This window comes from Amblyomma americanum, chromosome 7 (genome assembly GCF_052857255.1).
Source record: "Amblyomma americanum isolate KBUSLIRL-KWMA chromosome 7, ASM5285725v1, whole genome shotgun sequence".
Classification (NCBI taxonomy): domain Eukaryota; kingdom Metazoa; phylum Arthropoda; class Arachnida; order Ixodida; family Ixodidae; genus Amblyomma; species Amblyomma americanum.
This window is the reverse complement of record NC_135503.1, coordinates 86,462,001-86,487,628: the sequence shown is the minus strand read 5'-3', so window position 1 is coordinate 86,487,628 and position 25,628 is coordinate 86,462,001. Positions and strand designations below refer to the sequence as shown.

The following is a 25,628-nucleotide window of genomic DNA, read 5'->3' as shown; positions in this document are numbered from 1 at the left end:
GCTTGCACGAGTCACGAGAACAGCTCAGGACATGTGGTGAAAAATGAATTACAAAGACCGATGGGAACGAAAGGCGAGCGCTCAGTCATGCATTGTGATGTCTTTTCAAAAGGCGAACTTGTAAAATTTAAAAGAAAGAATTGCTCTCGACAGCTACCTCCCTATTCCGCAGAAAAGTGTAGAGTCTGGGACATGTTTTTCCCACTTTTGTTTTTGAAGTGGCACACGATCGACGCCAAAGAAGAAGAAGGAGGAGTACGAATGTGTTCCAGGGCACAACGAGGCCAGCAACAGCGATGCCTAAGACGACGGCGACCCGCACAGCCGCCCGACATGAGCGACACAGGAAGCGCCACAGACACGATAGGAAACCGGATGAGGCCGATAACGAGGCCGCCGATGCGGACCACGAAGCAGTCGCTTCCGGGGAGAAAGAACGGTCCCCGAAAACCTCCAAGAAGACCCTGTCCACCGGGGCGACGGTCGCACCAGAGGCCTCCCTTACCGTTTCCCCTGTAAGTGATACTTACCGAAGGTGGTCCTTCGCGTAAAGTTGCTGAACTGAGTGAGCCCCTCTGTTCTCGTTTCCTTGTTTGTTACGCTTCGTCGCCATGGACAGAAAGGCCCATACTTCGTCATCGCATCTTGAAGTCACCATAGCGTAAGGGCCATTGAACGACACTGTCGACAAGCAACAGTGTGCCTTGCTAATAATGGTCGGGGACGGCACCCAAAGACATAAGAAACGTGACTTCCTGTGCGACGTTGCTGCACTGTGGTTGTCAAAGTGCGTTAATGTAGTCAGTTCTCCAACGCTAGGGTGGAAGCAATAAGCCCCCTTTGGAACATGCTTCTGGCACCTCTTCCTTAACGGCGCGTGACTGTCTGCTCCCGACCGAGCTTCTTTTTCTGCGTTGGCAATAGTTCTCGGGTTCCAGTTACCGTCACTATGACGCATTGTATCGCGGCACAGCTAAGTAGTGGACTCGCTGGAGTGGGAAGAAACACTGGCAGTGACTCGCTTGCCAGTTGCCACGTGGACCAGCGTCCGCGCTGGGGTATCATTGCGACGGAATGCGACTAACAACATTTACTGGTTTAAGGACCACCATCGGTGCGTCCTCACGACGAGACTAGAACACCTTTCGTAATGGAGTTCCTAGATTTTCGGCATTCATTGTTCAGCACACTGAATGGTGGCATCTGCTTTTTGTCTGCCTCGTACTACCTCCCTCTGTACTGCGCTAAACCGACTAATATTCGCTACCAAGAGCCCATTACATTGTTCTTAGCAGGATAGTAGGGGCCGTGTCATGGTTGCTTAAAGGCTGCAGTTCCATTTCATCAAAGCTGCTTTATAACCATCTGTTTCCTCCAGGAAGCGCAAGACCACGGTCCTCAGAGTGAGGATGCATTGGCACCTGCAAAACCGCAAGCCGAGTCAAGGAAAAAGCCGAAGCTTGCGACAAAAGGCAAAAGCAGGGCAGCGGCCTTTATACATCGGGGCTTCGTTGGTTTGGGCCATTTCAGAGGTATGGCAAAAGCACTGAGAAATACTCTTTGGGAAATGCTTGTATGCCGGAGGCAAGAGCCACAAGCATGCGGCGAGTTTTGAGGAAAAGACGAGCGTTCACAGTGGGCTATCCACAAACGTGCGGCTCTAAAATATGTGCTCAACTCCACCCCCAGGCGTTTCTCACTCCGTAAAGGTTCTTTCTAAACCTCCCGTAACACTCGACACCTTTAGCATACCGTGTTATCGTTACTGTTACCAGAACAGCGGGAGCCCGCCCACCGCCACTGGGCATGCGCTGATTAGTCCCGATGCAGTAGGCGCACGCGCACCTGCTGGGTACCTGGCGCCATCTGGCGCCCTCAAAGCGATCTCCGCATGGCCAATGACGACGCGCGGGCTGCCGGTACCCCAGCAACAGTAACGGTACCACGGTACACGGTATGACAAAGGTGTCTGTTAAGAAAATCGTCGTACCGTCATGCTTGGCGTCATCGCTGCGCTCTTCATTTTGAGAACCATATAGCGCTGATCAGTGGCGTAGCCATAAATATTTTTCGGGGTTGTAATACGCCACCGGTAAAAAATAAAGAAAGCCTGCACCCAAACATTATCTTAGTCATTTTTCTGCTTAATAAAGCAGAAGAGTTACTTGTTTAGTTCACTGTATTGTCTACGTATTACGAGTGCACACAGGACTCGAGGGCTTGATTCGTAAAGAACATTTATTTTCTCACAAAAAAAAACACTGGTACGAGAAATCGCGGATATTTACAATATTTTCACATTATATACAACACAAAAGCTTCTGCTCTACAACAAAGTCAGCAGCTGCAAACGTATGAAATTTGTAAAAACTTCTACCCCATGCATGTGAACCTGCGCTCGGAGACAGAGGCGGTTTTAAAAAAATGCAGTTTTTAATTTTCGCGATAGTATATGATCATTTGAGGACAACCCAAATAATGAAAAAGTAGGCTGACGTGAAAAGGTATCTTCTATTGGGTGAACTGAGCCTACAGTTACGAGGAATGCCATAAGTCGTGTGATGGCAATGAAGATTGGCAATTTTCTACAATAACTTCCGCTTGCTTTCAGAACAGGAACTATTTTGTCAACAAACCGACACACTTTTTTGTTTTTTACATTTTAATATATCGATGCGGTGTGAATAGCACAGGTAAAAAAAGGCCGAAAGGATGGGGAGAGGAAATGCAATAATAATAATAATAATGATAATAATAATAATAATAATTGGTTTTTGGTGGAAAGGAAATGGCGCAGTATCTGTCTCATATATCGTTGGACACCTGAACCGCGCCGTAAGGAAAGGGATAAAGGAGGGAGTGAAAGAAGAGAGGAACAAATAGGTCCGTAGTGGAGGGTTCCGGAATAATTTCGACCACCTGGGGATCTTTAACGTGCACTGACATCGCACAGCACACGGGCGCCTTCGCGTTTTTCCTCCATAAAAACGCAGCCGCCGCGGTCGGGTTCGAACCCGGGAACTCCGGATCAGTAGTCGAGCGCCCTAACCACTGAGCCACCGCGGCGGGGCATCGATCTGAAAATTTCGGGGGTGATCCAACACCGAACCCCCCGCCCCTGGATACTCCCGCGGCGCTGATCGCTCACCATGCTGTACTGTTAAGGAGCAGTCTCTTTTTTTTTCTTGAACTCGGATAGGCAGAAGGAACGGCGGTAAACCCCTTATTGAGAAATCTGAGCTTATCTGCCGACTAGCACATAGATGACAATCTATATAACTACATCTTTTTTTCATCTTTTTTTTGTTTTTTGCAAGTAGGTGTCGGCTTGAATAGAATGGCAAGGCTGACGTAGAATATTCAAACCGAATACCTCTCCCATAGGTGCGACATAAATTGTGCGATAAAGGCTCACGCTTACGTTATATATACACTACCGTTGCTCGCGCGTCACAGCATGAGCCATGGGTTAAGGCAAGTTTCGGCCTACCGCTCTAGTTTTGCCGGCTCCATGAAGCTCGAAAAGGAGATTGTCGAGGCACCACTTTTTTACCGTTTAAAAAGCGGCTTAAATAAGTCAAATTAACCTGAACGACTCTCGCAGTCTTAGAAACCCTACATCTTTACGTTCCTTCATTTTTGATTAATTATTAAGGTCTTTTAATCACTGTCTTCTAGAATGACGAGTGGTTTGTTGTTTGTTGTACGGGGTCTAGAATGACGAGTGGTTTGTTGTTTGTTGTACGGGGTTTAACGTCCCAAAGCAACTTAGTCTATGAGGGACGCCGTAGTGGAGGGCTCCGCATAAGTTCGACCACCTGGGGCTCTTTGACGTGCAGTGACATCGCACAGTACATGGGTCTCTTCCCCTCCATCGATATGCGACCTCCGCGGCCGGGATTCGAACCCGCGTCTTTAGGGTCAGCAGCCGAGCATCTCAACCACTGACGTACCGCTGCGCCAAAATTACGAGAGGCAAAGCATCAAAGTTTCGTAGCGCATCACACACTGCGCAATTCTTCGGTTGGCATTCGCCATATGACGCGATGATGGGCGCCAAATTTCTTTAGCCTTCCATTTGAATTTTACGACAGGTTAATCAAAGCTGTTTCAGGACAAGGCAGCATTTCTGACGTGGCTGTCCTTAATCACCTCCATCGTTTTTTTCTGCATTGCGACGGACATTCTCGCTGTCATTAAGCAACAAAAAAAAAGGCAGATGTCTTCTGGGGAAGACAACTGGGAGGTAAATTACACGCTTTAATTTTGTTTCCTGGCCATTAATTAAAAGTCACTATCGCCTTCCAACAATAATAATAATAATATTTCGTTTTTGGAGAAAGGAAATGTCGCGGTATCTGTCTCATATATCGGCTGACACCTGAACCGCGCCGTAAGAGAAGGTATAAAGGAGGGAGTGAAAGAAGGAAGGAAGAAAGAGGTGCCGTAGTGGAGGGCTCCGGAATAATTTCGACCACCTGGGGACCTTTAACGTGCATTGACAACGCACAGCACACGGGCGCCTTAGCGTTTTGCCTCCATAAAAACGCAGCTGCCGCAGTCGGGTTCGAGCCCGGGAACTGCGGATCAGTAGCCGAGCGCCTTAAACACTGAGCCACCGCGGCGGGTAACAAACTCTGCATTCTTACGGTACGATTTAACATCGCATACCTTTGTAACCAACACCAGTCGTGACTTACCACTCAAAGATATGGTAACAATCTGGGTGAAAATGGCCCTGCACCCTAACTGCCCTTTCTTCCGCTTGGACAGGCAAGCACGCCAGGCATCGGGAGCAGGAGGAGCAAGAGTACATCGAGCTTCCCGGCGTCAAGGGCGTGCCCGTGTCGTTCCTCGTCTTCGTCGTCGTCGTGTTGGTGGTCGTATTCGGCTTCTTCACCACCCTGGTCGTGAAGTTCTTCAAGGACGCCATGCTCGCGAAGAAGGCGCAGGCGCACAACTGCTCGTCGGGTTACTGCCTCACGTACGGTCGCTTCCTCGTCGAGGGTGTCCGCGACGACGTCCACCCGTGCGACGACTTCTACCAGCACGTCTGCGGCAAGTGAGTCACCTCCCCGGGCTGGACACCAACGCCTGAAATTTTCGCCTCTTTCCCGGGGTTACTAGAAACAGCGATTGCTTGAGTACCTGCTCCCCCCCCCCCTTTTTTTTTACCGATACGTCCCCGTTATGCGCATCCGAACTTAATCAGGAAGGGTGCAACCCCGAATCCTACTCTCCGCGCCGCAAGTACAGTCGAACCTCGTTATAAGGAAACGGTTTATAACGAAATAATATATATAACGAAGGAATGACGATCCCCTTTGGAAGCTCGGTCAACACGGGCTATAACGAAGTAATCGCCGGGCCCCTTCAACTTCATTATAACGAGGTTCAAATGTACTTCAGATCAGCTAAGTCCCACTGGAAGCATTTTCTTAGTCCATAGGTGGGAGGAAAAGAAAATTTTCTGTAGCTGATGCCGAAGAGATGCGATTTATATCGCAGAAGGCCCTTCATGGGCCTGCCACTTTAAAAGCTCCGAGACTGGTACGCCTATCTGAGGCGAACATAAGTGTGGTGGCTACAGCAAACAGCCAGGACCATTCGCCAATTTGTTCTATGGCGGGTCCGCTGGTTTCACTTGGATAACTTTCTTACGGCCCGAGAAGTCAACGCCGGAATACTGAGTTGCGACGTGCTATATGCAGACGCCAACACGATTTTCCTCGAAACACGTCTCTCGTCCATGCTTCGCCGCAAGCAGGCCAGCACACCTTCATTGAGGATGAGCACAAACAGCATAGAAAGCGAGGACGGTCCATTCTAGCTGGCCCCGCTACGACTCCCTTTTGCTGCCAATTGGCACCCATTAAGTAAATCTATGTGCGTCAGTCTTTGCTATTCAACAGCACAATCGGAGAAATTAGTTGTTAAACGTAGCGTTGCTTCATCATTTATGGACATTTAAGAAGTTTGATGTGAAACCTAGCACTGATTATAATTTTGCTGCCAGTTAGGAAATTTGCTATTAAACGTAGAGGTAGCCTGTTGCTGTGTGACACCGAGCACTGATTTCTACGCAATCTTTTTACGCAGTTTTATTATAATAAAACAAGGTGTACGCACTCTTGAATGCAGGTCCAGTTAATTGCTTACACATACTCTGACCTTCGTAGCGGTGGCCTGTTGCTGTGTGACACCGAGCACTGATTTTTACACCATCTTTTTACGCAGTTTTATTATAATAAAACAAGGTGTACGCTCTCTTGAATGCAGGTCCAGTTAATTGCTTACACATACTCTGACCTTCGTATGATAGGCATATGATTCAATCGCCAAGCGACTGCTATAGCCTGAGTCCTCAAAAACATCAAGGTAAAACGTTGGGTCTGTGTCGTTTTTTCTTAGTGTCCTGGTGCTTTTTGTGCGCTGTTTGACGACCTCAAAAAACACACATGGCTTCTGTCTAAATAGAACATGAACTGATGCTTAGCTAAGAACTGCTGGGCATAAACAGGTGCACAACGCCGACTTCCGAGAGCTTTGACCGCATGAGCAACTTTACGTCCACACAAAGCGTGTCTTTTAAACCATGTAGGCGACCGATTTTAGGCATGGCCTGAGCAGGCGTCGAACACAACGCATGACGTACACGCAAGAAATTTCGTTTGGAAAAATCCTTTCTGAAACTCCAACTGTACCATCAAAGAAAAAGCAATGGCGACGCATTTCGTGCGCGCAAAGAGCAAAAGACAACTAAATCATTTTAAAAAGGCTCCCAAATTTCCACATTTTGTCCGGAACAAATAACAGCATTACTTAAGCCCCTTAGCTCATGGAACGCCTATTCCACGGCTTACGAGGCATTACTGCCCTGAGCACACTTGGAATACCTGGCACGCACATGGAACATTATAGAAGGTGCCTATCTGAATGCACAAGTGTCCGTGCAACCGGTCCCCAAGTAGTCTGAAGTCCCAATACGCCACCGAGAATATTAAACGTCGTCATTTCTCTCAGTGGCTTAGCGGTTTATGTGCTCCCTATTCATGTCAGCGGTGGAGCCCAACAAGGTCGGTTTGTATGTCATGTAGAGATTGGTGTAGCAGAGATGTCATAGTTTTCCGGTGTTTCCGGTTGCGTCCCTGTCGTAGTGAAAGCATTATTTCTTTCGCACAACAAATCTTGTTCATGTCGCCATTCCTGCATCGCGTAATGACCATCTCATTAATTGCAGGACATCGCGCGTCGAGCTGCTGGTCAATAAAAACATCCGCCTGTGACCCTTTTATTCCCACCTCAGTGGTTAAATTATGTAATTTGTCCAGTAGCTATACTGACACTCGTACGTGAAGATAAGGATGATGGCTGGCGTTCGCGGTTTCCGCGCAATACATGAGCAAAGCTGTCGGTTCAGCGCATTAGAGCAGCTATCTCCGCTGCATGTGCATATCTGCCAGCTGAAACGCCTTGTTACATTGTCAATTCCCAGGTGGGAAGCCAACCGTGCAGTCAGCTTCGTGGAGTATGCACGGGAGCGATTCTCCCGTGCAGTGGTCCGAGCTGCACGCGCCACGGAGGTGCCTCGAACGGCACAGACGCCTGCGCAAAAGGCCGCCCAGTTCTTCAAGTCCTGCGACGACGTCCTGGAGCGAGACCAGATGGGCGAAGCGAAAAAGATTCTGAACGAAGGTGGGTTGTCATGGCCGCATCAGAGTAGCGACCCGGACGTACTCGCAGCCATCTTCTACGCGAGCACGACTTTGTACCTTCCAGCAGTCATTCATGTCGCAGTCGTGGAGGCGGGCGCACACCAACTGCATCTTCATTTGCGGCGTGCAGGCACGTTCGAAGCACTGGGCAAAAAGCAAGACAAGCTTGCGAAGCAGAGTAAGCTCGAAAGGTACATAGAAGTTTTCAACAATAACTTTGCTGACGGGAACAAATCCCTGCCGAACGTCCAAGACATCATTCACTGTGAGAAGATGATCACGCCGAACCTTCTGAGACATTCGAAAGGAGAAAAGCCATTGTCTGTCTCGGTGGGGCATCTTGAGTCTGTAACGAGAGGCACCTTGAAGCACTCTTGGCGTGAAGCTATCAGGACGTACATAACTAAAGCACGAAAGAGAGAGATCGCCAGCGTTACAATTTTTGACAAACCGTTTTTCGACGCCTTCTGCAACTTAACCCATAGTCACGGTGAGGTCATCATGCATCGATACGTCAGCTGGTACGCGGTGCAAGACATTGCCAAGTTCACGAACTTGGAACTGGCGATTAACCACTATGGTAGTGAAGAAACGGCGACCTCTTTGCATCCCGTTTATTGTGCTACCTTGACAGAAGAGCTCATGGGCGTGCCATTTATTGTCACCCACCTTCGAAAGTCCTTGTATCCTGAAGGTTATCGAAAAATTTCTGCAATGGCAGAAAAACTGGCGCTAATAACCAACGAGCGCCTAACCACGCAGCAGAAACAAGCGTGCAAGCTTTCTTTAGCCCCAACTGCGCCGCTGAACCGCACGAAGGAGCAATTCAAAGATAATGCGACTAATAATCTCTCTTTCCAGTATTCAAACGACAGCTTCGACGGCACTCCTGACATGTCAGAAACATTTCTGTCAAACTGGATTCTCGTAAACAAAGCACGAGACTCCAAGCAAATGAATGAAGTCACTCTCACCGTTCGCATTTATCTTAAGGCGCTCAGTCTGGTCGATTCGGTGTTCTACGCGACGAGTGTGTCCTTGCCAGCGTGGGTTTTGTTGCCGCCGGTGTTCGCGCCTGACAGGTCTAAGGGTTTCCAGTACGGCGGCCTCGGTGGTGAACTTGCTGCGGTGCTCATCGCCTGCACTGCCCATACTCCTCTGGACGAAAAGTTGCAGACACGCGCGGAATTAGCTGCCGACTCGACAAAAAGGACAGGTCATTCAGATTCAGCGCCGGCCCCTTTTTCCACCATCGACGCTCTGAGCGGAGCTCTTCAGAGTGAGCTTAGTGGAAACGCCTCCATTGACGACGATCTCAAGAGGATGTTTGTTCAGTGGTGTTATATGCGGTGTGGCAGCAAGCTCGACGCAAAAATGTGCAACCAGCCTCGAAGAGATAACTCCCTTTTCTCGCGGCTGTTCGGCTGTCGTGACAGGGGCCACATCAAGTCCCCAAGAATTGAGTGATCGCGGCAAACCATGCAGCGCCCTTTTGTGCACATACATGTTTCTGCTTCTTTCTTCTTTATTGTTATGAAAGACTGCTTTATTCACGGGCTTCACCAGGCAGGACAGCGATGTCGACGAAGCTTCAACATTCGTACGCATGCACTGATATAGTACTTAGTAAAAATGATGACATATGATAGCCATTCAAGTGCCTCTCTGGTCAACTAGTTCTCACACAATAGACAGGGCATGATTTCCGCTGCAAAGTGAATACGCGGCAGAACGCTCGCGGCTACAGAATGCTCCCCGCTCCCCATGGCTCCATTGGTATGGCAGGAATGTCTGCACGCACACGGCCCTTGCGTCAGAATGGAATTTCACCACGACTGCTACCCGTTCGGGCATCGTCAATGCGCACATGGCCGGAAGGGTCGTCTATGGGCCGACTGCCTAATCATTAAAATCGCATGAAGCTCAAATGTGGCGCCAATTTTCCGGCTCATGGTTTTCATAAAACCGTTGCTTTCAAAAGGAATCTGCTTCACGTCACGTCTCGGCGCCGGCGTACAGTGGCTGGAACGCACCCACAATGCTAGCGTATAACACGTGTCAAGACCGATGTGTTCAATGGTGGTGACACTATAGGGCCGGGCGGATCTATATTGAGTTGCTTTTATTAAGTCCCACCATGCTAAAAACAAAATTACAGATGTAGTTATGGGCAGAACATTGTGGAATATGGGTTCGCCGAAAGAAATCTCTGCAGTGACGCGAACGAGTTCACTTAAAAGTCTTTGAGCATACAGACATTACAGGCATGTCTGTAGTGTATATTTTCTGTAATGCAGACGACCTATACAAACAATATATGTCTGTGTAGGTCGGCCCTAGGAAGGATCAGCGTGAAACCATTCACTTCCAATATTGGGCAGATTACCTGGGCTGCTTGGGTTGGGGAAGGAATGATCACGTGGGGCCAGCTGTTGCCTGTATTTGCCTGTATATATAGCCTTTCTGAAATCCATGATCCCTCTGGACACACATACACAGGGAAGTCAAGGCTCGCGGGAGCGCACAGCACTGCACGTGACATCAGCGGCCGGTACGTCCGCCAGGTTATCTCTGGAATGTGGTGGTTTAATTGGTGCAACAACCCTCAGCCTGTTCATATGCCTCTGGGCAATATTTGCTGGTTGTACAGTAGTTTGCGGCCGAGCTCTTTAAAAACCTGCAGTCTAATTTGGCACCCCATAGCACCCTAATTATAATATTTCATAAGTCCGAGTCAGCGGGGCTCCAAGTCTCCTGCCACTGACGTGGGCTTCATCATAAGCACGCTCTATGTGCGTGTGAGCGCCTCAGTTGCGAAAGAACGGCAATTCTGCGAAGAACTATCACTGTAGAGGTTGAGCCGGGGCTGCCGTACAAACGACGTAGAATGTTCCTGTCTCTGTATATATCCTCATTTTCTTCCTTGAGGCTATTTAAGACTAGAAGGGAAAGAAATGCAGAATTGAAACGCGGTCCAGCTTCTTCAGTGTGCATGTGGTAGGTATTAGTCAAGAAAGAGGTGAATTGCGAGCCCCCACCCCCAGAAGGACAGGGCCACTCCACTGTGATGTTATAAGAACGAAAGGGACTCTGTGGTCACCGTTTGGAAGTGAATAGTAAGGCAGCCTAGGCTCAACGATCCGCGCAAACAATTTTCTAGAAGCGGCGTTATTTGCTTGTGAAAGCGGCCGATGGTGGATACACCTGTAGGTAATGTTTGGCTTTTTATGACTTAAAAGCTCCATTTTCAACGACAGTAGCGCCGTTGTAGTTAGAACGCGGAAATCTTTCCAAAGAGGCCAACTGCTATTTCTCCTTGGTGTTTCTTTAAGCCCTGCCGAGGAGACATACTATACCGCGAAGCGGCCAGAACGGACTCGTCGCAATTACGGGAACAAGGACTACGTAGCCCTATACAGAGTACGCAGTGCACACACTGAGTGTTCAGTGTACTATCGGGCACAAAGGTCTCCATAACGCGTGAACGGCAGTAAACGATAACAGCTGCGTTATTAACCATGGGCTTAACCGCGCTTGTCGAGACACATGTTCTGATGTTTGCTAGTCAAATGAGGTGATAGTTGGCATACATGGGTCATATATGCGTCTAAGTGCTTTCCGCACGCCCTGGGGGGTTTAACCGCGTGTAATATTCGGGACAAAAGTCCCCGATAATAGAAAGTACCAATGCATACCAGTACATGGGGCGAAGTAGGAGCGCGTTAAGCTTGTCCCTACGCTCCCTGTTTTAGGTACTCGCGACTAACCGCGGGTACTATCGGAGACTAATCCCGAAAAAAAAACCGCAGTAAGGACAAGCCAGAGTCCATTGAAGGACTCTAGACAAGCTTAACGCGCACCTAGTTCGCCTCGCGTATTTGTCACTCTCTTGAAAATGAATAACGATTCTCAGATTCATTCTGCGAAAAAAGAAGTGCATTCCATAAACAGGTTTCACTCACTGTTCAAACCCCTGGAGTACACCATTAGTGGAAAATTTAATTCTTGAAAGATATCCCTTTTGTACTACATCTCAGTCCCGCAACAAGCTCCACACACGCACGCACATACGTCCATACGTGCGTGCTCAGACACTTTCCACGATACACATATCTGCGAGGACTCGCAAGGTGGACACCTTCCTTATTTCGTCCCAAATTGAGCAGTGACTGGTGCTTTGCTGAGTCCAATGCAGGTGGCCGAAAGCATATCGCTCCGCTGAGTGTCACTAGACCACCAGCTCCGGATAGCGGGCAAACTCGTCGCTGCACAAGTAGCGCTCCAGGATTCGCAGAGAACGCGCCGACAGCGCCGCCTCGCGGCCACCTCGGCGCTCGGCCCACGCTGCTAAGCGACGCTGGCGCTCCTCTTCGCACTTCCGTTCCAACCACCTGCGTTGAAGAGAGGAGACGCACTTAGCCCCAACACCGTCAATCCTGGCTCTATCTGTCGGTTGAAAGATTTATTTATTTATTTATTTATTTATTTATTTATTTATTTATTTATTTATTTATTTATTTATTGTGAGACCATCATTAACAGACATGCAGTGAATGCGCTACAAATTACGAAATGTTACGGCGGGCATGAATTGCGCGTTGCGACGAAACATAACATGCGACAGACACACTATTGATTTCATCTGCGGGTCTCGCATATCTGCAAGGCACGCGGTGCCATTAAGCGCACATTGAGTGCACGCCAGCCTCCGGCACCTCTCTTGCCACGAATCAAATGCACTGTTGCTGCCTTACCGGTTTCTGCGCCGTAAAAGTGCAGTATGTACGGCTGATACACATATTACGCACACAAGGGTGAGTCAGGTGAGGAAAACATGAAGACATATGCCGCTTGACCCTTGGCATCCCGAACAGCCAAGCCCATCCATGGTAGGTGCAGAACAATCACACTTCGTTTGATTTTGAAGGCATTTTAGCGTTAAAGCAATACTTGGTCTTTTATTGCGACAGTGTGCCCGCTGGCATAAGGTATTTACAAATATAGGGTTAAAGCGATACCTGTACGGAGGACTTTCTCCGTCCTGAGCGGCAATGGCGTTATCGTAGAGGCCGTAATAAGTCGTAAGTGAAAATTCCGCGTTCACCAGCTTCCAAACAGCTACGTTGTCTAGATAGGCGGGACTGAGTCACAGGGATGTACGGGCCCGACAGCGGGTGCTGAAAAGAATGGGCCACACATGGTCGCGTGGTGTAGGCACGCCTGATAGCGAGTGCACTCACAGAGACTATCTGATTATGTGCAGCCATCGCTTCCACTTAATCTCTCTGGGAGAGGGCAAACGGCTGGTAGTCCTCAAGGGACACTGATGACCACGCTATCAATTTTTTTTCGTTTCGTTTATTGGGGTTTAACGTACCAAAGCAACTCAGGCTATGAGGGACGCCGTAGTGAAGGTCTCCGGAAATTTCGAACACCCTAGGTTCTTTAACGTGCACTGACATCGCACAGTACACGGGCCGCTATATTTTCGCCTCCATCGAAATTGGACCGCCGCGGCCGGGATTGAACCCGCGTTTTTCGGGTCAGTAGCCGAGCGCCATAACCGCATAGCCACAGCGGCGGCAAATCTTTAGTAGCGATGGCTACATTACGGTAGCATTTCGAGCCTTCAGCGTGGCGGCGCCGCCACGCTCACGTGGCTGGTCACGAGGTGCGGAGCAGGTGCCGCCGCCATGGATAGTCACGTGGTTCCTCACGTGGTTGGTCACGTGACCAGCCATGTGATTAGTCGCGGGGTGCGGAGCAGCTGCTGCTTCCGGCGAAACCAAGCTGCAACAGCTGTGCGCGTACGCCGTGTCAAGTGGGACGAAGATGAAGGAGGAACGCCCAGCGAAACGGAGCGGCGATAGACTCACTTTGCAATTCGACTGAGCGAGTTCCACTCGGCCAGATGTAGCTATCACGTCACTCCAGGATTAATCAGAGCTAAGCCACAGCCAATTGTTTTTGTTACTAAAGTCTAATAGTTTGGCATTTTGTAGCTTTGTTACCGCTTCTGCGGCAGCGAAAGATCTATTTATTCGTAAGAGATTTAGATTGCAAGTTGAAAAACATTGACGGTGGTTTAGCTCTGCTTAAGCCTGAAGTGACGCGATAGCTACAGCTGGCCGAGCGGAACTTGTTCAGTCGAATTGCAAAGTCGGTCTTTCGCAGCTCCGTTTCGCTAGGCATTCCTCCATCTTCGTCCCACTCCACACGGCGCATGCGCACAGCTGCTGCAGGTCAGTTTCACCGGCGCGCCGCGCCGCCGGCAGGAGCAGCTGCTCCGCACCACGTGACCAACCTCATGACCAACCTCATGACCGCCACGGTCACGTGCCGCCGCCACGCTGAAGGCTAGAAATCTGCCGTAATGTAGCTATCGCTACAAAATTTTCCCGCCGCTACGATTCAAACTCGGAACTCTCTGATGACGAAGAACAAGAGTGACGTACAGCGGCGGAAGCGGAGACGAGGATTCCGTGATGACTGCGCGGGCGCTGCGCTCCCGCCTAGCAGCAGCCGAAATGGAAACTACTGCCGACCGGACGTTGAAGGCCTCTATCAGCCGTCATCGCTTCGTTTACGTTTGCACCAACCTCACGATAGATCCCGTTCCCGATTCCGGCAAAGAAGTTCTCACAAAGAACTCCGGCCTGCATTTAGTGACCTCAACCCTACACAGCGTGCGATGCATTTAAGGGCTGAGGCGGCGGACTTGCCAGAAATTCCTAGTGCCGAGCAGCCGACAGCGTCGCTGTCACCGCCGAGCCGCCGTCACGACTAATGTGTAGTGACTGGTAAGTGCGGTAATATCTAAATTCTGTAATAATAGTCCTCATACGGTTGGTTATGCAGTCCAGCGTATTGGTAGGTTGACGAAGCGAACACGCCGAGCGGTGCGCTTGCTATCGTGGAGGTGCGTTGAACATTGGCTATACATAGCTCTTTTTTCTTTGTCGTCGTTGCGTGCCGTTGCATGAACTTCGTCCGAGGAGCACTTAGAGAGGCACTTGGAGGTCCTCTTCTGCTCCGCCCATGTAAATCTAGGCGCATAACGCAACCATGCGGGCACGCAAGCGCGTAGTCGTTAAGCACCCCAAAACACACCGGAACTCAGCTGGCCGCCAGTTGCGCCGCCATTTGCATGTTTTCATCGACTCCCAACATTCATCATCATCGTCAGCCTGAGTTTAGTTGTTGTATGCTACAGGTGGGATTAGCCTTGATTAGTCTGCCGGCAATTGCTCCACCGTAGCGTCACTTATATGTTAATAACGACCTAAAACCTGATGGACCTGCCCTGCTATGCGCACAATCACTTATAACAGCACATATTCCATTCTCGCAGTCACCATCTATGCACACATTCACTCACAGTATAACATGGTCCACTCCAGAAGGCACCATCTACGCACACGTTCAATCCCAGCAGACCATAGTTCGTTCATACTGTCACCATTTAGAGTCAAGATCAGTGTCCTGCAGAAATGTTAAAAGAAGGCGTGCAGCCTCCCTTCTGCATGTCTTGTTTCCACTCGGGTAGACAATGTCTTGAACTGTACCGTGAAGGACGCCTGTCTTCTTGAAGGAAGCGAATATCACATACATTTCCGCGTTGTACTCTGGGCAGTACATAATATAATGTTCTATATCACAACACATACCACATAAAGAACATAGCGGAGACGATGCCGTGCCCGTCTTATGCATCCAGGCAGGAGTACGAGCAGAGCCCGTGCGAATTCCATGCAGTAGAGTGGCCTGGGATCTTCCCAGTCCGTTGATGACACATGGCTTGTGGGGCGCACTCCAAATGGTACTAAAATGATCGAGCGGCGTTTCTCTGAAGAGACTTTTTCCATCTTGTGGTAATTTTTTGATGAATTTCTTGACAGAGCTTTACGGGCGAGGCTGTCTGCCACCTCACTGCCTCTGACTCCTATGTGAGAGGGCACCCATTGGAAATATCGAGTAAAGCCTTTGTTGTGCAGATTCTGCACCAAGCACAGAGAGCTTATAGACAATGCATAAGTAGGTAATCCGCGCTCTAACTTCTTAAGGGTAGGTTTTGAATCAGGATGACAACAGGTTGAGCCGGACAAGACCCACCCACTACGGAGCCCAACAAGGGGACGGGACAGCAACTTGCACGCAAGTCCTGCCGACGCCAGCTGTACACCTCAACTATAACCAAATATGACGAAACCCAGGGTAGTTCGCCACACAAGGTTAACCCTAGCCGCCCATGAAGAAAAATGAAAACACCGAGAAACGACGAGGATACAGGACAGTAGTCAGAATTAACTTCCCTAAAGCCACCTTAATAGCAACACTTTCAGCCGTTGTGGAGGACACGACAGCAGTAAAGCGTACGGACCACTTACAGTCCAAAGAAGGAATGTAAAAAGTCGCTGCGCTAGCTTGTTCGACCTTGTCCACAGAACCATCCGTGAAAATTTGAAGATGGCAGATATACTCTGTTTCCAAGTGTTCAAGTACAAGCGAACGCGTTGCTGCCAAAGGAGAGTTGCGCTTTGCGCTCACATGGGGAATTGTGACCTTACAGTCCAGGGTCGGAAAAGACCAGGGGGGTTTCAACTGTTTCCTTTGCCTTCGGACATTAAGGCCTAAAGAACTAAGAGTATTGAGTGCCAAGTAAGCCTTCGACTTATATCTCTTGCAGAGCCGCTGGAGAAGGGGTCGCCCAGCTACCGTCTCTCCTGGGCGCCCAAGATACATTACTAGTCTCTGAGAAGCGACTAGGCTAAGAAGTTTCGATAGAGACTCATGAAGTACTGCCTTGTTCGCGGCCGCCTGAGGAACTCCAATGGCTCTTCTTAGGCACTTTCTGTGGACAACTTCGGGATGTTCAAGCTGTGATGCCGAGGGGGAAATTAAAGGTAACTGATACATTATGCGACTGACCACCAGCGCTTCATGAAGTTTTACCATTGAAGAAGGGTGGTTTCCCCATTTCTCACTTGCAGTTCTACGGATCACATTGAGACGCGAAGATAGAGATGAGACAATCGCGTCGACAGCTTTTCTCCACTGTAGACGGGAGTCAATAATGACCCCCAGAAAACGCGCGGGATTAAATTGGCGGATGCAATAGTAACCAAGGACTATCTTCAACCGCGCTTGACGTCTTCCTACACCTAGAAATAGAACAAAACCGGATTTTTCCAGTAATAGAGACAATTCCACACCTTTATGGTAAGTTTGTACCGAAAGTAGAGCCTGTCGAGCTATCAGGGCTAATCGCTTGCGTTGGTAGCCATTACGACGTTAAAGAGCGTAGGGGAAAGAACGCTTCCTTGAGGCACACCTCGTGATAGAGCCCTTCCGATGCTTAAGGTACTCCATAACCGTACACGAACCGCACGATCACTGATGAACGTGTAAATGAATCTTAACATATGACCCTGCATGCCCATGCCTTGCAAACTGATCAGAACTGAGCTCTGAAGCACGTTGTCATAAGCTTTTGGAACGTCAAGAAAAATGGCTAAGGTGGAAAGGCCGAAAGTTCTCTGGTGTTCAATGTGACTCACCAAGTCTAAGACGCTATCTTGGGCACTAAGACCTCGGTGGAATCCTTTCATACATGTTGGCAGTGCCTTGCTGTCCTCGAGCCACCAATAAAAAACAGGAAACCCGGGTTCGAACCCGACCGCGGCGGCTGCGTTTTTATGGAGGAAAAACGCTAAGGCGCCCATGTGCTGTGCGATGTCAGTGCACGTTAAAGATCCCCAGGTAGTGGAAATTATCCCGGAGCCCTCCACTACGGCTCCTCTTTGTTCCTTTTTTCTTTCACTCCCTCCTTTCTCCCTTCCCTCACGGAGCGGTTCAGGTGTCCAACAATATATGAGACAGATACTGTGCCATTTCGTTTCCCCAAAAAGCCAATTATTATTACCAGCTTCTCCATCAACTTATCTATACAGGAGGTCAATGACACAGGGCGATACGAGGCCAGGTCCGTCATGTCTTTTCCAGGCTTCAGTACTGGAACTACATATGCCACCTTCCATGACGGAGGAACATCGCCAGTCTCCCAAACTCGATTGATGAAGCTTAGGAGCCTTCCGGAGCTCCAGGGGCAGATTATGCAGCATTTGGTCGGTGATACCATCGGGACCGACCTGGTGCACACTGGCGCCGCAGGCCACTGAGCGCAGACTGAAGCTCCTTAAACGTGAACGGGACGTCCATGATAGACCTGAAGGAAGCAGGTGGCGTACATATATATATATATATATATATATATATATATATATATATATATATATATATATATATATATATATATATATATATATATATATATATATATATATATATATATATATATATGTATATATATATATATATATATAATTCCTCTGCCAAATTCCTCTGCCAGGCACGCAGTAGGTTTTTCCTTGCGCATTTCAAGAGCTTCAAAAGGCTTCCAAAGTGGAGATTCTCCAGCAAGGCTGCCAATAACTCTCCATATTCTCGTCATCGGTGAGAACACAGTCAAACTAGCGCAGAATGAGGCCCACTGCGAGCTGTAGAGCTTGTTCGTGTGCCGTCGAATGTCAGAATTCAGCCTCTTGAAGGTCGTCTTCAATTCCCTGTCGTCCTTCTTCCACATAAGTTGTCGCTCCGCCCTCCTCCTCGCTGCACAAAGGTTCCCGAGTTTTAAATCCGGACAGGAAAATGATCAGGTAACTTGACCGCCGTAGTTATTGCCATCTTATAAGGAATCATCTTGTCAACAACATCACCAGAAACACGTTCTAGATGCTTTCCATACTTGTCCCAGTTGACCACGTTGCTAATCTTAGGACCATGCATACGAAAGTCGGCAGCAAACACAAAAATCGGATAGTGATCACTTCCCATGCGGTCAGGCGCTGTTGACCACCTCACGCGGACGTCAGGTGAATGTAGTGTCAGGTCTATAGCTGTCGCTGAGGCTGGAGGCCGGAAGAAAGTGGAGATTCCGTAATTGGCAACATACAGGTCCAAACTGTCAATACCGTCAACGAGTTTGCGTCCACGGGAATCCGTGTTCCTGTCACCGAAGACGGTATGATGGACGTTGAAATTACCGCAGATGATTCGAGGAGCTGGGCAGTGGTCGCAGAGCTGCTATATAAACGAATCCAATGCTACCTTCTTCCGCGGGAACACGTACACGGATGCAATAGAAACGGTTCGAAAGCCGAACTGTATTCTCACAGCAGCTATCTCAATGTCATTCGTGCAAATATCGGTAACGCTTAAAGAAACATGTGGAATTTGCATTCTTATGTCAAGTGCCGTACTTCCTGCAGGAAATGACTTTATGCTGCAGTTTTTATGGGCGGCATATCCAGTCAATCATCTCCCGCTTGGCAGGCTAGCTTCTGACAGGGCAAATACCGGAACACAAGTCTCTTTCAAGAATTCTTTTAGTTCAGCTAACCGACTTAAAATCCCAGCACAGTTATATTGCAATATAAACGGCACTTTTAATAAGGAGTTCAAAAATCAAGCTGTGTCTGGCCTTCGTGTTTTGTTTCGGGCCCTGAGTTCACATGTTCCAGCGATGCCGCCTGGTAACCTGAAGAACTTCCTACAGCTGGTGCTTTTTTTAGTCTATGATTACCACCTTCGCAGCGAACTTCCTTTCGATCTAATATGGATGGTGTTCAACCTCATGTATCATCAGCCTGACTACACCCCCTGCAAGACAAAGGCCTCTCCCATGTCTCTTCAATTAACCGTGTCATTTGCCAGCTGCATCCACCCTTTTCCTGCAAACTTCTTAATCTCATCCGCCCACCTAACCTTCTCCCGCCCCCTGCTACGCTTACTTTCTCTTGGAATCCACTCCGTTACCCTTAAGGACCAGCCGTTATCTTGCCTTCGCATTACATGCCCTGCCCAAGCCCATTTCTTTCTCTTGATTTCGACTAGGATGTCATTAACACGCGTTTGTTCCCTCACCCACTCTGCCCGCTTCCGGTCTCTTAACATTAAACCTATCATTTTTCTTTCCATGGCTCGCGGCGTTGTCCTTAAGCTGAACCCTTTTCGTTAGCCTCCACGTTTCTGCACCGTAGGTGAGTACCGGTAAGATACGGCTGTTGTACCCTCTCATTCAGGTTGTCGTTTTTCCGTCGTCCTCGTGTGATAAAAGTGCACTAGTGATTTCAAAACAAAACTTGTATACTTCAATATCGATCAAACATGTAACCTTATTCCACGTTTGTCAGCCTCAGAAATCAGTGGTTACTTTTCTCCTATTTCATCATCACGCTTATACTTGCGGGATTGGACTGCGGATGCGATACCTGTATTTTAGTTCTTGCACTTTTCTACCTTGCAAGAGCTTTGTTTAAAGAAAGAGTGGTGTTTTTGTGTTTAGTAGCTGGTATTCTATCGATACAAGCCAACTTAAATTTCTCCTCAGTGACCCTTTAAAGCATTAAATATTTGGAGCCGATTGCTTATGCATTTGAGCAAACGGGCGCTATCGGGGACAAAACTCGCCAGAACATGAAGAGCGGCTACTGAAGCCGGTAGCCGTGTGAATAACTGGTTCTTCCAGACCACATTAGTGGGTATGAAAGCCGGCCTCGCGTTCTGTGTCGTGTAGGAGTGGAATGACGTCATGGTGCCTGTACGCCCAGACAGCTTTCGGTGTGTCCTGGAGATTTTGTCGGCTACAGCGCCTGTACGTTACCGTCCGTCTGGTTGCGCCGATGCCCCCTTCTTACGCCCTTCCTTCCTTCGGCGAGCAAGCGCGAAGGCCTTAGCTCATATTACAGAAAGACGGAACGGGGTGGAGCCGTGGAGCGGGGATTCCCGGTGTCTCCGATTTTAAGGTGAAAGCCTTTCTTGGCTCATGAGTGGTGTAAACGAAAGTTGTAGACATAGGCTGTACTCCGCCACCACACTTCGACGTTTGAAGCTGAATAAAGGAGCCTCTGATGAATGCACAATTCTTAAAAACGTATCTTCGATATACATACTGAGGCCTACAAGAGTAACTATGAGCATGTTAATTACAGACGTCGCAATCATGCGATTAACAAATTTGCTCAGTTTCTGGAAAATTTTTAGTGCTTGGCGTGCAGTCGTGGCGCCATCATGCGGCACTCACTGAACACCCCCCCCCCCCCCCCCCCACGATGTACGGCGCTAGCCGAGCAACTGACTGGCGCAGGTGGCAGACAGCCCATAGCTCTCGCATTTCCGCACGTAGGGAGAGTTAAGTGCCCCTCATAATCTTTTTTTCCTGACACGGAAATTAGAGACAGGTGGTAACAACGGCAGCAAGAAAAGTTTCTTTTTTGCCGCTCTCGCAACACATTTAGGACGGTGAACTGTGCTACGAATGGAGGCGCCTCGATTTTATATTAAAACCCTGCAATACCCAGCGTTGCTCAGGAGCAACCGCTGACTGTTTTTTTTTTCTGGCATAGTGAAACAGCTCTGATCTTTCTGTTCGCATCTGTTTTAAGAGAGATGCCTTTGAATGCATAACACAGAAAAACAGACGGCTGACCTCACTTTTTTTTTTTGCTAAAAAGACGCACTGGTTGAGGCAGCTTGACGAGCACCCATTGCACATGGACGAAAAGGTGAGCGACGAGTGTTAGCTAACATAACCACAAATAACTTATTTCAATCCCTTCACGAAGGCACGAAGAAGCTGTATGTTGCATCTGCATAGCATAGCAATGGAATATGAACGTGCGATTAAGGATAAGAAAGAGGAACTATTCATTTTTCCGCTACGATATTTATGTTTATTTACGCACTGTAAATTATTGTTCATTTTTTTAGCTGCTGGAAGAAGAAGGTAAGATTGTGGGTACCAGACAGTGAAAAGTCACTACGGCGGTGCAATTTCCGACAGAAAGTGGGACTAATGGCTACAAGAGAGCAGGATTTCTTACCAGCAGAAGTAGCTGACCAACAACAATAAAAGCAATAGCCTTCTCCGATTCCTGCATGAAGTTACCTTACATTATTTCCTTTAGTATACAGCGAACCCAAGTTATGCTTTTATGGAAAGTGTGCGAAATACAAAAAAAAAAGAAACAGCCGAACGTAATGTAAGGCTTGTCCCGCTTATAGCCGACAACCACTTAAAACACATGCTATAAACAGGGAACTCCAGGCAAACAACAAAGGCACCTACGAGACGGCAAGAAAATAATAGGCGCGCTTCCCGCCGTGTTGACATAGTGATTATGGCGCTCGGCTGCTGACCCGAAAGTCGCAGGTTCGATCCGGGCCTCGGCAGTCGAATTTCGATGGAGGCGAAATTCTGGAGGCCCATGTACTGTGCGATGTCAGTGCGCGTTAAAGACCCCAGGTGGTCGAAATTTCCGAAGCCCTTCACTACGACGCCCCCCATAGCCTGAGTCGTTTTGGGGCGTTAAACCTCCCAAAAACCATTAACCAGATAGGCACACTTATAGCCCGTCTTGTCGCAAGTGTGCCCTGTCCTTTGTGCTGCCTTTCCGGCGATGCTCTTTCAAGATCTCAGAGCGTGAACCAAGAAACCCAAGCTGGAATTTCCAATGGAAACGACTGTTCCGGCTTCTCGCGTTCGAGAACAGTGCGGTGCCACTCACTTGAGGTACACCTGCTGCGCCTCGTGCCTGGACCGGCGGGGCCTCTCGGTGGCCTCCAGGTCCAGCTGGCGCAGCCTGCACCGCAGCTCCTCCTCGCGTTGCTGCCGCTGCTTGCGACGCAGCCAGGCCTCGAACGCGGCCGACGACGACGCTCCGCGCCGCCCACCGTCGTCCGTAGTGCGCGACGACTCGCTCCTCGAAGACAATTCGTCCTGCAGCGAAGGCGACCACGCACACCTCGCTGTGTACCTCAGTTCTTGCAGGAGCGTTCCTCAAGAAGTATTTGAAACGGCATCGTGCAACATTCTCCTGGCATACATTTTTGTTTCCTGGCTTTGTAATAATAATAATAATAATTGGTTTTGGGGGAAACGAAATGGCGCAGTATCTGTCTCATATATCGTTGGACAGCTGAACCGCGCCGTAAGGGAAGGGATAAGGGAGGGAGTGAACGAAGAAAGGAAGAAAGAGGTGCCGTAGTGGAGGGCTCCGGAAAAATTTCGACCAGCTGGGGATCTTTAACGTGCACTGACGTCGCACAGCACACGGGTGCCTTAGCGTTTGGCTCCATAAAAACGCAGCGCCTCGGTCAGGTTCGAACCCGGGAGTTAATAACAATAATAATGATTAGTTGTGGGGGAAAGGAAATGGCGCAGTATCTGTCTCATATATCGTTGGACACCTGAACAGCGCCTTAGGGGAAGGGATAAAGGAGGGAGTGAAAGAAGAAAGGAAGAAAGGGGTGCCGTAGTGGAGGGCTCCGGAATAATTTCGACCACCTGGGGATCTTTAACGTGCGCTGACATCGCAGCTGTGCGATGTCAGCCTGCGATGTCAACCATGACGTCATATCGCCCATCGCACAGCTGAGCGATGGGCGCCTTAGCGTTTGCCTCCATAAAAACACAGCCGCCGCGGTCGGGTTCGAACCCGGGAACTCCGGCTCACTAGCCGAGCGTCCTAACCACTGAGCCACCGCAGCGGGTTTTCCTGGATTTATCGAACTCTTTCTCATGCTAGACCGGTTAGTAACCCCAGTCGTTCGTATTTTTCATTGTATTGTTCAGTGAAATGTAACCTAGCCTCTGTATAGACCTTTCCAAGCTGTGCGTCGCCATTTTGCTTGCCGGACTGTTGTGCGCCCCTGGCGCTAGCAAATTCCACCTTGCATACGCCTGGCTCGCACAACAGTTCAGAAAAACAGTATGGCGACGCCCCGGTTGGAAAGGAGCATAGTAGCAATTAGGAATAGTCGCCAAGTTTATATGTTAGCAGCGCTTCAGGAAGTTTCGGTGGCCGCGTCAGAAAACAAATGAACGGAAGAGTTTCGTCGACATTAATAGAAGATCACAGCAAAATTAGAAGGCAATAAAATAACTTCTGTAAGTAGATTTGGTTTGGTTTATGGGAGTTTAACGTCCCAAAGCGACTCAGGCTATGAGAGACGCCGTAGTGAAGAGCTCCGTAAATTTTGACCACCTGGGGTTCTTTAACGTGCACTAACATCGCACAGCACACAGGCCTCTGGAATTTCTCTTCCATCGAAATTCAACCGCCGCGGCCGGGATCGAACCCGCGTCTTTCGGGCCGGCAGCCGAGCGCCATAACGACTCAGCCACCGCGACGGGCATTCTGTAAGTAGAGCGGATGAAATGAAAAACGTTGTGTCGTTTCTTCTGCGAGCAGCTCTCTGTGAGGGAGAACTATGCGTTCATAGAACGTATACTAAAGGTTCCTTTAAAGTTGTGTGTGAGCTGGGTGAAGTTTGTCTGCTAAGAAAAGTGCATACAGCATAAAATTAAATTGTGTTCTAGAACTTCATTGCATCATAGAATTACATTCAATGAGGGTTTCATGGTGATGGAGACCTGCGCTCTGACCACCGCTTTCACACTTGGCGGCTGCCGGCTAGCCTGCAACCTCTGTGTCACGGGCCGCGCTTTCATACCGGCTCCTCTCTTTCGACGTGAACCAATATCATTCACCATCTTACGAGTCCTTCAGAAAATTCCTTTGGAACACTTCTTGCACATATTTTGCAACACGACAGATTCGACGTTTCAGTAAAAGCACAGTACATTGTCTTTGAATTCGTTTGCAAATAGCGATGAAATGAGATAACATTTAAAGTGAGTCGCTTAAGGTTTATGTAGGGACTCCAAATTTTGTGGCTGTGTGTTTTTGTTTCTTATCTCCAGAATGCTTCTGCATCACCGCATCGGTGTGTAGAGTACACCTGCGCCTGCGGAATTGTACTGAAATTTCTAACTCCATAAACTTTATCATTAAAATTTTTAGAGCGCAGCTCTTACGCGCCCGTTCCTAAGTTCCGCGTCGTAGGCGTTGTCGGCGTAACCGGTTGTCGAAGAAGCAGAGCAAAACGCCATCGGGAACATCCAATGGGAACATCCCGGAGGGTGGCTAGCAGCCTAACACGCCACCTGCCAGCTGTGGCGGGTGGCTTGTGATAGGCTGCGTTCAAACTTCGCATTACCAACTATCGTAATCGTCTGTCTACAGAGCCGTATTCAGATTCGTCTAGAGAGCCGAGGCACGACCACTGCCATCGTCACGGCTCTTCGAGCATTCCAACTGCTTTCGAAAGCCCACTCTTTCCATACCCGACAAAAAAAATCGTCCCGCCAGCCGTCTGGTCACCCTGCTCTCCTCCGAAGGCGGCCTCTCATGTCGCTCCAGAAGCGCTGCGGCTCTTCCTCTCCGAGGCTGCATAGCGAACAGATCTGCTTCGCTGGCACGAGAGTACTATCAAAAATCACTTTGAGATCACGCCTTACACTGTAAGGTTCTTGCCTGTCCTGAAAGACTCCGGCACTCCGTGCGATCTGTTAAAGCTGATTGGACTTTTTAGCCTGTGGAAGAGCCGCATGATGGATCGACACGCTGAACCACCTCGTTCATCTGCGTTTCTGTTCAGTGAACAGTGCGCCTTGGTGCGGATGGTTTATGCTGTGCATCACGGGCTCCCAGAATGGTTGCCGATTCTTGACGCATGTGTATGTCTCCCGCAATTTTGATGTGCAGGTGGGGTGCAGTGTAAGAAGACATGCGGATGTGTGTGTGCATCGCGGAATAGTATGTGTGTACGTAAAGCATTTGATAGCTTACCGAGCTCGATTTCCATGCAATAAAGAAAAAAGGAAAGAAGCTATGCTATCGCCGCAGCCGATCACCCCTCGTGTTATTTGCAAACACTCTCGCGCTGTGCATTGCACGTCGTCGTCTTCATCAACTTCCATCTGCGGCGAGAGCATATAAGATCAGCTTATCC

The 25,628-nt window shown here is 49.0% G+C and overlaps 2 protein-coding genes across 8 annotated transcripts in view; one reads left to right on the top strand and one right to left on the bottom strand.

Moving 5' to 3' along the window:
- Positions 1-296: 296 nt before the first annotated feature.
- On the top strand, positions 297-11,539 carry LOC144097905 (neprilysin-1-like). Its single transcript, XM_077630509.1, has 4 exons — positions 297-515; positions 1,379-1,532; positions 4,774-5,062; positions 7,496-11,539. The coding sequence occupies exons 1-4, from the start codon at positions 297-299 to the stop codon at positions 9,180-9,182; spliced, it is 2,349 nt and encodes a 782-aa protein (XP_077486635.1). The 3' UTR covers positions 9,183-11,539.
- Positions 11,540-11,629: 90 nt separating this feature from the next.
- The window catches only part of LOC144099376 (uncharacterized), a 37,946-nt gene continuing 23,947 nt past the window's right edge, over positions 11,630-25,628 (bottom strand). For 4 of the 7 annotated variants that reach the window (XM_077632614.1, XM_077632611.1, XM_077632612.1 and 1 more), the window contains 2 exons: positions 22,340-22,551; positions 11,630-12,106 (listed from right to left, as the gene is read on the bottom strand). In XM_077632614.1, coding sequence (XP_077488740.1) covers positions 11,714-12,106; positions 22,340-22,551 — 605 coding nt within the window. In that variant the 3' untranslated portion in view covers positions 11,630-11,713. The remainder of the gene's footprint in view (positions 12,107-22,339; positions 22,552-25,628) is intronic. The other 3 variants (XM_077632618.1, XM_077632617.1, XM_077632616.1) reach the window with 2 other exon arrangements.

What these genes read in the sequence shown, in the direction of transcription:
- LOC144097905 (XM_077630509.1), top strand. Translation starts at nt 297, where the DNA reads ATGCCTAAGACGACGGCGACCCGCACAGCCGCCCGACATGAGCGACAC. An exon ending in CCTCCCTTACCGTTTCCCCT is followed by an intron (nt 516 to 1,378) that starts GTAAGTGATACT and finishes TGTTTCCTCCAG; the next exon opens with GAAGCGCAAGACCACGGTCC. An exon ending in TGGTTTGGGCCATTTCAGAG is followed by an intron (nt 1,533 to 4,773) that starts GTATGGCAAAAG and finishes CCGCTTGGACAG; the next exon opens with GCAAGCACGCCAGGCATCGG.